Here is a 14,164-nt window from a genome sequence, read left to right as displayed (position 1 = left end):
AACTGGTAACATGAGTACTATGACTAAAGCTTAGCTATTGCATAATAACTGCCGCCAATAAATGATACCAAGGCTGTGACAATACTTTTACTTTTTTCGTTATTAAAAATAAGTTATTTGACCTTCACCTTGATGCAGTCTGGATAAAAGGAGGTTCATAGTAATTCAATTTATTTAATAGATTTTAACTAGAACCAAAGGCATAGTCTAAAGTAGGATTGCAGTTGGTAATTTTTAACGCAGACAACAAGGTATCAAGTTTGCCCAGTCCAGGTGTCCACATGCACGGCTATTATAGCAGGACAGGGCTCTGTGTTTCAATATGATATCTTAGTCACAAATCTTTCACTGCTTAAGAGTGCTCAGGTACAGCAGTGCTTGTGTTTTTCTGTACATATTCACAAGAGCAAAATGAGCCATATAGATGGACTTTCAATATGTCTCATCAAGGGGAGGTAATCCTAAAATATTTCCACAACTCAGAGGTACAGTATGGGAACATTACAGTCATCCAGCCATCTTATGTTATGTATCTTATAAACAACATTTTAACCACCATTGAACTTTGAATGCAAATAATGAAGCATGTCGATTGATCTTTTTCATTGAATATGATAACCAAATATTGGTAGAGAAAAGAATTTGACTCAACTGATATGTTAGTTGACTTTACATACATCAATGTTCGACAGTAAATCAATATATATACCAAGACGTTTGAATATTAATATTTGCCTTCTACAAGTGGTAGATGTGTACCAAATATCGTATAGAGAGAGGTAGTTTATTTGAAACTAAACTTATAATATTATTACTTAACCAAACAATTTTTTTTGAGAAATTATGCCCTACTATGAATAGCACCTTTTTCTCATGGAATATTTAATAACCACAGGGCACAAATTCAAACTTCTTATAATCAATTCAATCTATTTAAAGCAATTTGATGACAAAGCATTTTCGTATTTGGTCACAGTTACGTTTCCATTAAAAATATGGTAGTTTGAGTATGAGCATGTCATGAAGCCCTAACACAAGCCATCATAAAGGTACAAGAAAATTTAGTGCATGGTACCAAGTGAGTGATAATTAAAAAGTATGGACCTGTATGTTGTTCCCCCCAGCACCTTCAAATTATGGTATTACATTATGATGAGAGTTTTCTTAATAGCATCAGATAGATATAGAGTGAAAGTTAAAGTGACCATAAACATTAGACCATAAGTCTGACTTTGACCTTTGGCATATAAGACTTTACCAACCTTGGAGAATATTAAGACTTTACCAGGCGTTCATTTTTTAATTTCATAGCATAGAATGCACCTCCACAATAGGTGATAAAGTGGAATCAGACTGAAACTATTTCAAAGCTTTTGTTAATAATTTTTATAATTGAAAACAGTGGCCTGCAATGTAGAGGTTGGTTAGTTGACCTTGACCCTCTTACTGTAACTGACACAGATCTCTGATAAAGTGAACATTTGAGTAGGCATTACTTACCCATGAATCACTTAAACAAATAGCATGCTGCAAGTGACCTAAATAAACATGCTTATATGACCTTGACCCTTGGATGATATATTTTAATTATTTGGAAAATAAAAAACCTTTAGGATGTAATATTTAAACATGAAAAATTATTATGCATCGCATAGATTCAAAACATTACCAATTGATAACTAAAAGACAAACTCATTTGAACTCGACCTTAAAGTTATCAAGTTTTAGACCACTTTCCTTGACCAAACATTTTAAAATTATAGCTGAAACATATTTCTAGTAGAAATGACTGGAAATAAATGACGTTAACAAAACAACAAACAAGAGGGCTCTGAAGGCCCTGAATTGCTCACCTGATCCAATAAAGATCATCAACAATAACATTCTGATCAAGTTCCATAAACATATGGTCATAAATGTGGCCTCTAGAGTGTTAAAATACTTTTCCTATTATTTGACCTGGTTACCTAGTTTTAACCGCACATGACCCAGATTCAAACTTGGCCTAGAGCTAATCAATATAAACATTCTGACTAAGTTTCATGAACATACAGTCATAAATATCACCTCTAGAGCGCTAACAAGCTTTTCATATGATTTGACCTAATGACCTAGTTTTTGACCACAATTGACCTAGATTTAAACTTGACTTAGAGATTACTAATATAAACATTCTGACCAACTGTCATTAAGATACAGTCATAAATGTGACCTCTAGAGTGTTAACCAGCTCAGTCTGTACGAAAGTTCGTCGGACCTCGGCTCCCGCCGGTAATAAATGACGAGGTCCGACAATCGCAGCTATTTTGCAGGCCCGCGTGTCCGGCAATAATTTGTGGGGCAAAATGATTAAATAAATATGTGTTAATCGTGTATCATGTGAATATTATTAACTAACCTATGTTTACTTGATCAAACCAACTTAATCAGGGCGTTTATCGACCCGAGCTCCACGGGTTTTGACGCACAGAAATCGTAAATGACCCGAAAATGATATCATAAATGTGTATTATTAATCATTTAAAAGGAGCCGCAAGGCATGATCTAAATGCCTTTTAAATCAATTAAAGTCAAGAGCAATTAACACCCGAAGTGACAACTGATTATCGATCTGGAATCTGAAGGTTTCCATGTCAATTAGCAGCACTCAAACTCAATGACGTGTTAACTCCGCCCATTATGCAAATTAACGGATACCTTTCCGGAAGAAAAAAAATGCTGGCGAGTTTCTTTGGTAATAAATGTTCCTTACCGCTAAAAACGGCCCTTTTCGCCTATAACATCTCTTTTCGAAATTTAGAGCAGCGCCTTGACTGGTTTGAAATTTTCCGATAATCGGAATCATTATCTTACGATTCGGCGTATTTGTTTATTCAACATTGCCGACATATTGACACGATTCTGAACCATGACCTGTGACGTCAGGCTCGTGATCAATTAAATATAGTTGTATTATTGGTAGTTAATTATAACTTGCAGAATTGTTTCCACGAGGAAAACGAGACAGGAATGCCCACAAACCTGCGCAGTCAACGTTTTTTTTACATCTTTGATACCATGACCTTATTTCGCGATTTTCCAAAATTCTTAAAATAGTAACATAGTGTTGTTTTTTCAGTGCATTGTATTTAGCGATGTTAATACTTCATGGAAATAAATTTTTAGGAAATAAACAAGCAGCAGATATGAAAATAAATGACCCTACATTACAAGTACTTAACATTGCGTATCTATGAAGCTATCGATCGTGGATCTCGGTATGTATGAAGCTATGGATAGATAAGTAAAATTGCGTATCTAGGAAGTGAATGGTTAATTAATTAAATACTCCCAAAATCACGGACCTATAAACTAGGTCCGTGCCAAAATGCCCCAGAATGCAGGAAATGAAGCGCTGAATTTCAAAATATTACGGGTGGGGGGGGGGGGGATGCCCACGGATCCCCCTAGCTGGCCGCCTACTTTTCTGTTTCAGTCGCTTCAACAAAAACTTGTTGACAACCCTGCACGTGGTCTAAAAAGCACGGGAAACAGGTGCACGCTTACCTTCTGTCAATTTTAATTAAAGTGAAAGAAGAACGCGTAAAACGTTTTCAGTGTACAATAAAGTTCTGTAATATTATAGATTTATTATTGTTTTATTGTTATGCCATTTATTAAAAAATAAAAACGATGTTGCATTATTGACAATAGGAACATTGAATGTTTTGTTTGCTTCCGGACAAAATGAAAAACATGAAAGTGAAACTGAAAATAGAAATGAGAAATGTCGGTGCAACTCAACAATCGCTGTTGCATGTAGGATTCTGATGCATAGGGTTTACCGGTTACATGCATAATTCCTGTTTTCACTGAACATGCATTTAATAAATAATATGTTCACAAGTGTCAGAACATAATTTTCCATGTTTTGACCCTTGGAATTTTTTAACCACCTAAGAGCAGGAAATAAAACAACAAGGTATAGTCCAGTGCTCCAGCTAGGCCTATATAGCAGGGTGTGGCACCCTGCTGTACTTTTCCACCCTTCTGTGCCCTTTTGTTTGACAGAGCAAAATTTCAGAAATTAAAGTATACAAAATATACATAATTTTGACACTAATTAAAGTAAAAATAACAGCTAAAGTGTTCATAGCAAACTTATGATTACTGTAGTATTGAAAGTAGTTACTACACATATACACATTATGAATTGAGCAATGGCCCTTGCAGTTATGTCCCATTAGGGCTCATTCAATGCGCATCAAAAGTGCCCTTTAATAGCCTAGCACCCTACCCTTTTCAAATACTGACTGGAGCACGGATATACTATTAAGTAAAATTGATAATATTTTTTTCTCTTACTTGAGATTTTTCTAGAATGAAAAGTGGATTAATACAGCTGATCCTAATAAAACACTGGATTTGTTTGTTTTTATTATTTCAGTTTTGGACGTATGGATAATCGTGTACCTTGCAATGCCATCTTATGACAGATGAGAACTATAATTTATGAAGAAAGACCAAGTATTAAGAAAAAAAGAACAATGACACTTGGAGATCTGATATTGAATCTTGAAAATCAGATCTCAAGAGTCATTGACTTGGATTTTAGACCCTGTTGGAAGCTCTGACTTTCACTAAGATGTACATAAATTTTTTGGTCCTGCAAAAACTAGTCCGGTCCTGCAATGTAGACTGTATTGCAGGACCTCGTGTCCTGCAATGTGATAATGACTTTCGTACAGACTGCCAGCTTTTTCTTAAATCTGACCTGGTGACCTAGTTTTTGACTGCACATGACCCAGATTCGAAATTGGCCTAGAGGTATTCAATATATACATTCTGACCAAGATACCTGATGATACAGTCATAAATGTGACTTCTAGAGTGCTAACAAGCTAGTCCTATGATTTGACCTTATGACCTAGTTTTTGACCACACACGACCCAGTTTTATACTTGACTTAGAGATAATTAATGTTAACATTCTGACTAACTTTCATGAAGAAGCCTTTATAAATGTGACCTCTAGAGTGTTAACAAGCTTTTCCTTTAATTTGACCTGGTGACCTAGTTTTTGACCACACATGACCTTGATCCAAATTTGGCCTAGAGCTAATTAATATAAACATCCTGACTTAGTTTCATAAACATAAAGTCATAAATGTGACCTCTAGAGTGCTAACAAGCTTTTTCTATGATTTGACCTGGGGACCTAGTTTTTGACCGCACATGACCCATATTTAAACTTGACTTAAAAATTATTAATAAAAACATTCTGACCAACTTTCATGAAGATACAGTCATAAATGAGACCTCTAGAGTGTTAACAAGATTTTCCTTCAATTTGACCTGGTGCCCTAGTTTTTGACTGCACATGACCAAGAATCAAACTTGACCTAGAGAGTATTAAGATTAACATTCTGACCAAGTTTCCTGAAGATACAGTCATAAATGTGACCTCTATAGTGTTAACAAGCTTTTCCTTTAATTTGACCCGGTGACCTAGTTTTTAACCCCAGATGACCCAATATCGAACTCATCCAAGATTTTATTGAGGGTAACATTCTGACCAAGTTTTATTAAGATAGGGCCCAAATTGTGACCTCTGGAGTGTTAACAGTCAAATTGTTGACGACGAATGACGGACGATGACGACGGACGACGGACACAGGGCGATCACAATAGCTCACCTTGAGCACTTCGTGCTCAGGTGAGCTAAAAAGGCCTTGACTTTAGATCTATCTTGCTTTTATCAGAGACATTACCTTTATTACAAAGCGAATTAGCTGACTTAAAGATTTGAAGGATTTGAAATTATATAATTTGGTATTATATACAAGTTTATGAGAACTTCAACATGCAAGGGTGACCTTGACCTTAAAAGCAAATAGACTTGGGTTTTGCACATAACAAAAGGCAGTAGGTTTTATTGTAAAATATCATAGCAAATTGAAGCATATTCATGAATTTATAAAACATTAGGGTGCCGTAGAAGAAATGCCAACATTTAAGTCTGTTGGTTTTCAGTCACAAAATGGGCCTAACTTGATAATTATTAAAGCTGGAGTCATAGGCATTACTGTACAAGAATGTATTGTCCCTGGCAACATGTGTTACCTAGTTTCATTTGCATGACTAATATTAATGTTTTTGTACGCTGACGCACAATGCCTAGCTGACAATCACACAAAGGCTATATGACAATATCTCAGTCATTTATCGTAAATTTCTAAGAAAAACAGACAAGGTAAAAGGACATTTTAAGGTTAATTAAATTCATACCTGGTATGGTATTCCATCATCTAGAATATTATTTCTCAACAACATCCCTTATGATGGCATATATTGGCTAAAAATCATTTTAAAACTTTAAAAAAAGACGTCGTTAAAATCATCAATACAAGACAAGATTCAAAACTTCAAAATCCAAGTATTATTATTAAAGATTTAATAATTTAAAAGACAACAAGTCTGGTAACGACTCTATAGTTCTCAACAATCAAATCATGAGACAAATACGTGGTCTTTTTAAGAGCAAAAGATTGTCTCAATAAGATACTATGAATAAATGATTCATGTTTAACGAGCTTGTATTGTATAATGCTTACATAGAGGAGTATGCGACTTCATTTCAGAGCCCTATAAACAATATGGTTATCAGAAGTCAATCGATGGGTGCAAAAGAGCATAATTTATACTACTAGTATGTCAAATTTCTGAACTCTTGTAGTTTAAATTTTAAGACTTTGTATATCAAAGATGTTCTTGATAATTATTACGCAATGAATTCCTATGATCTGATATCTATAATGCACCAAGTGATTGATTTTTTTGGTGACTTTTATTTCATTCACTATATATTTGGCACAAGACATAACAACCACACCCATTTCCAAAACAATAGTAATAAACTAAATTCTAGGTACTACGGTGCATAAATGGGTTCAAAACGTCCAAATGGCATCGTTTATGGTATTTATTGAAAATTACATTTTCACCCAGGAGTTTGGGTATGGACAATGGGCACTGTTTTGGGCATTTCAGGTATTTCTAAACAGACAGGTTTAATTGACAGACCCAGTTATACTTCTACCCGGAATATTAACTTCGCCAGTTTGTACATCCCAAGACATTTGATTCCCCAACACAAAAATCTGCACCCAACCTCCCTTGCCTCAGTGATGAAATATAGGTATTAAATGGAAAGATTATAAGACAAAAAATTTTTTTTTTATGGTTTGATGCAACACAATATACTAAAAGTACATGCTAAAAGTATTTTAGTGGTCTACATAATATTTGAAAACTACCCACTAACTGGGCAGCCACTGTTTATATCTATCGCTTCACCTGATTAAAATTGATAACGGCTGACTGCTGATTTACTGAAATAAATGTATTGGAAAATTTGAAGTGAACTGCCTTCTCATTGAACAAAATAACATTTTGACCACTAAAGATTTCTAAACCATAGATGAGTCCATATATATAAAAAGTTTGTTTTCAAAAAAAAAATCTGTGTGTTTTTTCCTCAAAAACCCAACATTTTAATTGAAATTTCTGAACAGTCCATCTCTTAATGCGAACCGACATGACAGATTAACTGAATTTTCAATTAACTGAAATCCTGTTAATGTCATTATTGCTGTTTATTAAAATCTCTTTTAAATGGATTAACTTGCTATAATCCATTACAGTTATACAATTGGACAGGTTGGGTTCTATGCAATTGATAAGTATTTATAAGTTATTTCCAAATTTAAGGTACTGTACTTTAAGTAAAAGAAATGTTTTTGGACCTTTTTGTACTGATATAAAATTAATACTTATACATGTATATATAAGCATCATTGTGAAACAGCTGTAATAATTGAGTCTGTGTCCTGGGTAGGAGTCAGTGTGAAGTACCGAGGGGCAGACAGCATGTGCCCTGGACTGATGGGGCTCAAACCCGTGACTGGTATAGACACCTCAAACAGTCGCACACTAACCAAGATTTATTTTGTTATCATTAAATACCATTGAGATTATGAGCATTTGGCGTTAAACCTTTCCATTCATAGTGCAGTAATCGACAATTATTTAAGCCACTACTATATGACAACATGTAAGTATCATTTCTGATTTTGTTGAGTTACGGCCAAGGTTTTCTTCATGACGGAGACAACAACAAAGATGACACTTTAAGGCTATCCCAATTACTTGTTTTTTTTTCTAAACAATAACATAGCAACACTGTGTGGGTCATGCAAATAAAGGTCAATGTGTCTCTACAGAAAATTCTACGGGAATGTAATTATAAATCATTGAACAGCATTATCAGCATCAAAACATAACGTGCATAAAATGACCACCTTGTGTGCTACATGCATAGGTTTCTATTACTATAGTACATGAAAACATGTACAACAAAATAAATAATCTATTTTGTTCCAAATTACGAACAGAACCCTAAAATATGAACACTGTGATAATGATAATTTCTTATTGCAATTGCTTTTTTGCTGAACCCACAATCCTATCTGCTTGTTTTCTTTCAATTGAGGTAAATATCGTACAAAATCAAATTTTCCAAGCATATCAACTGAGTTCATAAGTGTCCACAATTAAATTGATAATGTATTAATAGACAGTAAATCAATATGAAATTACTGTTCAAAAATGAAATTTAATTAGTCTAAATGTACAATGGCTCAGCCAGACAAACGATTTATCTTCAAATAGACCTAAAAATAAATGACAACATATTTAATGGTTGAATTTTTTTCCCTGACAAAGCCTTGCCTTTAATGATCCTAGTCCTGTTTATCTCCTTTGCTTCTTACCCCTGAAAATGGGTTCATGGAAGAATCATTAAGTTAATCAGACAAACCAAAAAAGTTTTTTTTTTAAAGGCCTAAAAATACATAATAAGTTCAGGTTTACCCACTATATGAAATAGGACCCTACCTTTTTTTATAGTCAGGAAAAAAGTGTGTGTTTTAATATGTAGTTTAAAAATCATTAAAGCTTTATACAGAAGATTAATTTGACGCCATTATTGTTTACCCAATGCTGATAATAAGCTTCTTACATAAAGCCTTAAAAAAAGTCTACCTACCCTACCTGTTTTTGAAAAAAATGTAACCTTAACCAATTTTTTTTAGCCCTATGAAGGACCAATATGCTGACAATTCAACCAATAAATATGGCAAGTAAAAATCAATCAACATGAAAATGAAACATCAAATATTTTAAAAAAATACCTCAATTCCAGTATATTAAATATTTCAGATTTTATTTACACTGTAAATGAACAAGTGACACAAGAAAACAATTGCAAAAGTTCACATTTAATTCAGGCTAAATGATTCACAAAGTATGGTACCCCTAAACAACCAGTGTCAGTAACTTTCACTCTCGTGCATAATCATACCTATATTTGGCCATGCCTTCATAGACACAAAAATGTCATGTTAAACAAAACAACATTATTAATTGAAAAATGACTTAATTTTATCATATTATCATAAAATCACAGGGGTTTCTCTCATTTATTTTACCCTGAATATATATTCTCAATACAATATATATATAGAATATTTTTTCCCCAAAAGAAACCCCTTTGATGTAAAGATTACACATAGAAATTCTATCCATCAAAACTTACCTGAAATTGACTCTTTTATAAAGTCCAAAGATTAAAATGAATTTGACAATTACTTTTACTTTGGTATACTAATATAGCCTGTATACAACTACCTTTAAATCCAATTTCGGTTTTCAATCCAGTTTTATTATTTTCCTTTCACAGACTTAATGTTTTGATTGTATATTGACTATTGGGCAGTATTTCATTGAAAGTGGAATGAATTTCATCTGTTTGATATTTATTTTATCAAATCATTTGGCTGTTGTTTAAATAACGATATCAAAATGATATATTATACTTAGGTCTGCCAATTCGGAAATTCTTTGCCTATGTTTGAGTTCATTTCAACGATAGCAATTAACAAATGTATAAGTAACTTTCATTCCAAAAGCAATAAGCACTTGTAACGATGTGGCATATGTTAATATATAAAAACTATTTGAACAACATATCTTAAAGCTGCACTCTCACAGATATACCATTCATGTAACAAATGTTTTGTCTTGGAAAGAGCAAATTTTTGAGTAAATATCTGTCAACCCAGTGATATAATGTTGCTGACAAAAAATCAGATCGTAGATTTTCATATTTCCGTTCGAAAATTAATGTTTTATGGCTTAAACCATTAATAGCGGTTTAAGAAAAATGCATAATTTTTTTTTCGAACATAAATATAAAAATCTGCGATCTAATTTTTTTGTCAGCGGTCTTATATTACTGGTTTTCATGGATTTTCACAAGAAACGGCTCGTTCCAAGATAAAAAAATAAAACAGTTGTCAAAACGTTCAATCTGTGAGGGTGCACCTTTAAAGTATGTTCTCAATATATATTGTTAAAATGTGTCATTTTCATTTCAAATACTTTGTAAGGGTTAAAGATTATAAGTATGCATTATCCAAAATAAATACTTTAAGGTGACACATGTAATATTACCGTTAATTCAGCTAAATGCATACTAGTAACCCTTTAACAAGCTTAGCGGTTGAAGTTATATTTTCTTTACTGGCCCAGCCTTTGTCTTTATATACCAAATCACCTGATTAAAATCAATAATATATGACTGCTAATTTGCCAAACTAAATGTTCGCAAATTTGAAAAATACTGACATCCCAATAAGGTCAAAATACAATTTCGACCACTAAATGCTTTTAATCCCTTTCAATATTGTCATTTTAAGGAGAGAATAAACATTTACTAGTATTTTGCACAATTTATTACATACAAGGAAATGATATGCTTAAGTGCAGCAAGAGAAAACGAGCATGATTTACAATGCAGTAGCTAAAAAAAAATAAACTATTGTTGTACACTATTACCTTTCGAAGCTATCACGCCTAAACTGGACTTTTGACTTTGTTTTGGACCTTTTCTTGTCCCTAGTTCCTGCGGACAGGGAGTTCCTTTTTTCCTTAACCTTTGTAGGTGGCAAGTCTTGTTCACAGTTGGTTGGAGAGGGGGTCGCCGAGGGGCCAGGTAAGGGGTCGTTGTGTTCTGTTGTCCCTGAGTCTGCTGGTACCTCTAATGAGACTGCTAGGTGGCCATCACTTACAATTCTAAAATGATGAAACAATATCTTAGTTTTCACATCAAATAATAGACTTAGTGGTTGATACATTTTTTGTTATATCACTGCAACACAATTCTATAGAAGATATCTGATATTTTAACATATACATTACAGTTAAAATATTTAATGGTAATTAAACCCTTTTTAAATATTTTCTTTCTTCTCAATAAGTAAGTTACATTATAGGTACATAAAATACAAAATACAAACTAAACAGCATCACAGAATCAAATAAACATTCACAATGAATCTAGAATCTTAACAATAATATCAATACCAGGTATTGAAAAAATAAAACAAAATTGAATTGGAACTCATTTGTCAAAAATTGAATGATACAACAGGTGAAGCTTCATAATTGCAAAAGGTAACATAAATAATTATTCATATAACCTGTCAACTATCTTAGCTCGTTTCTTCTTTTTCTTTTCGGCTTAAAATATTTTAAGATGGATTTTTGTTTTTACTGAATAAGACTGGTTAATGTTTGTGATGTTTGATCCAAATTGATGTTATTTATTAAAAAAAAAAAAAAAAAAATAAAAATTGTACAATTGAAGACATGTATTTCTTAAAAAAATAAAATAAACAAGAGCACCACAAATAAATTCCTGGTGAATCTGTTATTGTGGCATAAATCAACAAATATCAAATCCTGGAGTATGGTGAGTGTTTGCCTAATGTAAGCAAACTGTTCTGTTTTGTATCCCTGTTGCAATGCAGCGCATACACTGCAAGCGGGAAACCTAACAGCGAACGTTCCCCGCAAACATGTATACTGAACACACGGGTGGGTTATGGGCCTTGCTTCACATAACAAGAGCCGTCATAAGACAGCGCACTCGACTACGCCGCTTTGACTTACAATACAATAACGATGTAATAATACCAAGTTTGGTCTCTTTAATGTCAAACCTAACTAAAATAATTCGATACATAAGGTGACTTTGATGCTGCCCTCCCACCAGCCCGCCCAAACAATGATGTAAGTCATTCAAATAACTTGATTTCCCATTATGAAAATGTGGTTAAGAATATACAAATATGCCTTTCAAAGGAAATTAAAAAAAAAATTAAAAAATGAAAGAAAGTAATGTTTCTTGTTGTAAGATGGTCGTAAATGATTTTGAATTTTATAAAGTGCATTTAATGAACGGTATAGAAGTTTTTATTAAAATCCCAACTTGCCCTTAACTTTTACTTGCCTAAAACTTTAACCTAAGTCAATCAGGGGCCATAACTTGTATTAAGGATATGGAGTTATGTAACCTCATTGGGTAATGGTCCTGAACAAGTGTGTGAAGTATTAAGTCAATTGAATGAAGGGTATAGAAGTAATTAAACAATATCCCAACCTGCCCTAAAACTTTAAACTAAGTTCCATAGTCAATCAGGGGACATAATTTGTATAAAAGATTATATGGAGTTATCTAACCTCATTATGTGATGGCTCTGAACATCTGTGTGAAGTATTAAGTCAATTGAATGAATGGTATTGGAGTTTTAAGTGAAAATCCCAACTTGCCCTTAAACTTTAACCTGCCCTAAAACTTTAACCTAAGTCAATAATATGGAGTTATCTAACCTCATCATGTGATGGACCTGAACAACTGCGTGAAGTATTAAGTCAATTGAATGTAGGGTATTGGACTTATAAGTGAAAATCCCAACTTGCCCTAAAACTTTAACCAGACGCCGATGCCGAGGCTTGGGCGAGTAGTATAGCACATCTATTCTTCGAATAGTCGAGCTAAAAATGCATATTGTTTCTGATAGCATGCGAACATAGGGTCATATAAACAAAATATTAACTTGAATGTTTTCTGAGTTATGGAGATGGTTAAAGTTTTTGCGTGCTGATGACAACACCGATAATAACACCAAGTTAGGCTACATGTGAACATGTATGTCATTAACTGACTAACTAAAAATGAATGTTACACACATGTCATTCCCTTAAATAATTAAGTTAAAAATACTAATTCTACACCTCCAAAAGATAAAATTAAGACAGTGCACAGTGAATGTTCATACAATCACAGACCTATAAACCTAGTTTAAATGTCCGTGATACAATTGCATAAAATACTGCGCATCTTGTACATTGCACTACATTATCATTTCTGCAACATTCACATCAAGTGATCGATGGCATGATTCATGCCTCAATGGTTTTTACCATGCTTCTATACAAATACACCTGAACATTATATTGCTACCAATTATCAACCATCAGTTTTAATAAACCTCTTTAAATCATGCATTATGAACAATAAATATGATACTTACAACTTAAGTATAGGATAATAAACAATAGCTCTGATCTGATAGGGCAGATTTATTAGACACACCTGAATAACAATCCAAATGAGCTAAACAATCCTTCAAAAGCCTATCACCATAGCAGGAAATAAGTCTCTGTAGTTAATCTTGGGTCGAATATCAAGTCTTACCTGTGTTTGTTGACATGTTACCAAGAGGGGGCGGGGCGACAGAATATGACCATGAACTTGAGTTTCAAAACTGAAAGTAGAACATAAATTCAAACGCAAAGACAAAATAATATGAGCGAACATTATCTAAAATGTTTAAATCCAAACAATGCGAGCTTGGAATATTTGCAATGCTCAAAACACTAACGAAAGAGCATTTATTTGACAGAAAAGTATTATCCTACGCTATGATTCGCTGAGCTAATTAAACACAAGGTTGTAAAAAATGCAAATGCTTTGGGCTACACACCACTATAAAATGATCTCAATTGGAGTGACAATCGGAATACTTCGGCTATTATCCAACATAATTAACTATCTCGAAGCTTGACGGAAATCGACCGAGTTGTAACGTTGATGGACTGTCTCTTTCACTGTAAATTAACCATTTCACGTGTAGGACTAATTTTGTTAATAACGCTAGTTGGATTTCTGCGTAGATGTTCAAATTCCGATTTGGCAACTGTTCTACAAGGAAAATCGTTAT

At 33.4% G+C, this 14,164-nt stretch overlaps 1 protein-coding gene across 4 annotated transcripts in view; it reads right to left on the bottom strand.

Annotated features, from left to right (window-relative positions):
* LOC128231279 (uncharacterized) overlaps positions 1–13,705 on the bottom strand; it is a 46,726-nt gene extending 33,021 nt beyond the window's left edge. The window contains exons 1-3 of one of the 4 annotated variants that reach the window (XM_052943895.1): positions 13,639–13,705; positions 10,935–11,171; positions 9,400–9,415 (exon numbers count right to left, since the gene is read on the bottom strand). In XM_052943895.1, the coding sequence (XP_052799855.1) occupies positions 9,400–9,413 (14 nt within the window). In that variant the 5' untranslated portion in view covers positions 9,414–9,415; positions 10,935–11,171; positions 13,639–13,705. The other 3 variants (XM_052943894.1, XM_052943893.1, XM_052943891.1) reach the window with 3 other exon arrangements.
* Between the last annotated feature and the right edge of the window lie 459 nt (positions 13,706–14,164).

Source organism: Mya arenaria, chromosome 4 (genome assembly GCF_026914265.1).
Source record: "Mya arenaria isolate MELC-2E11 chromosome 4, ASM2691426v1".
Classification (NCBI taxonomy): Eukaryota; Metazoa; Mollusca; class Bivalvia; order Myida; family Myidae; genus Mya; species Mya arenaria.
This window is presented reverse-complemented; position numbering and strand designations above follow the sequence as displayed.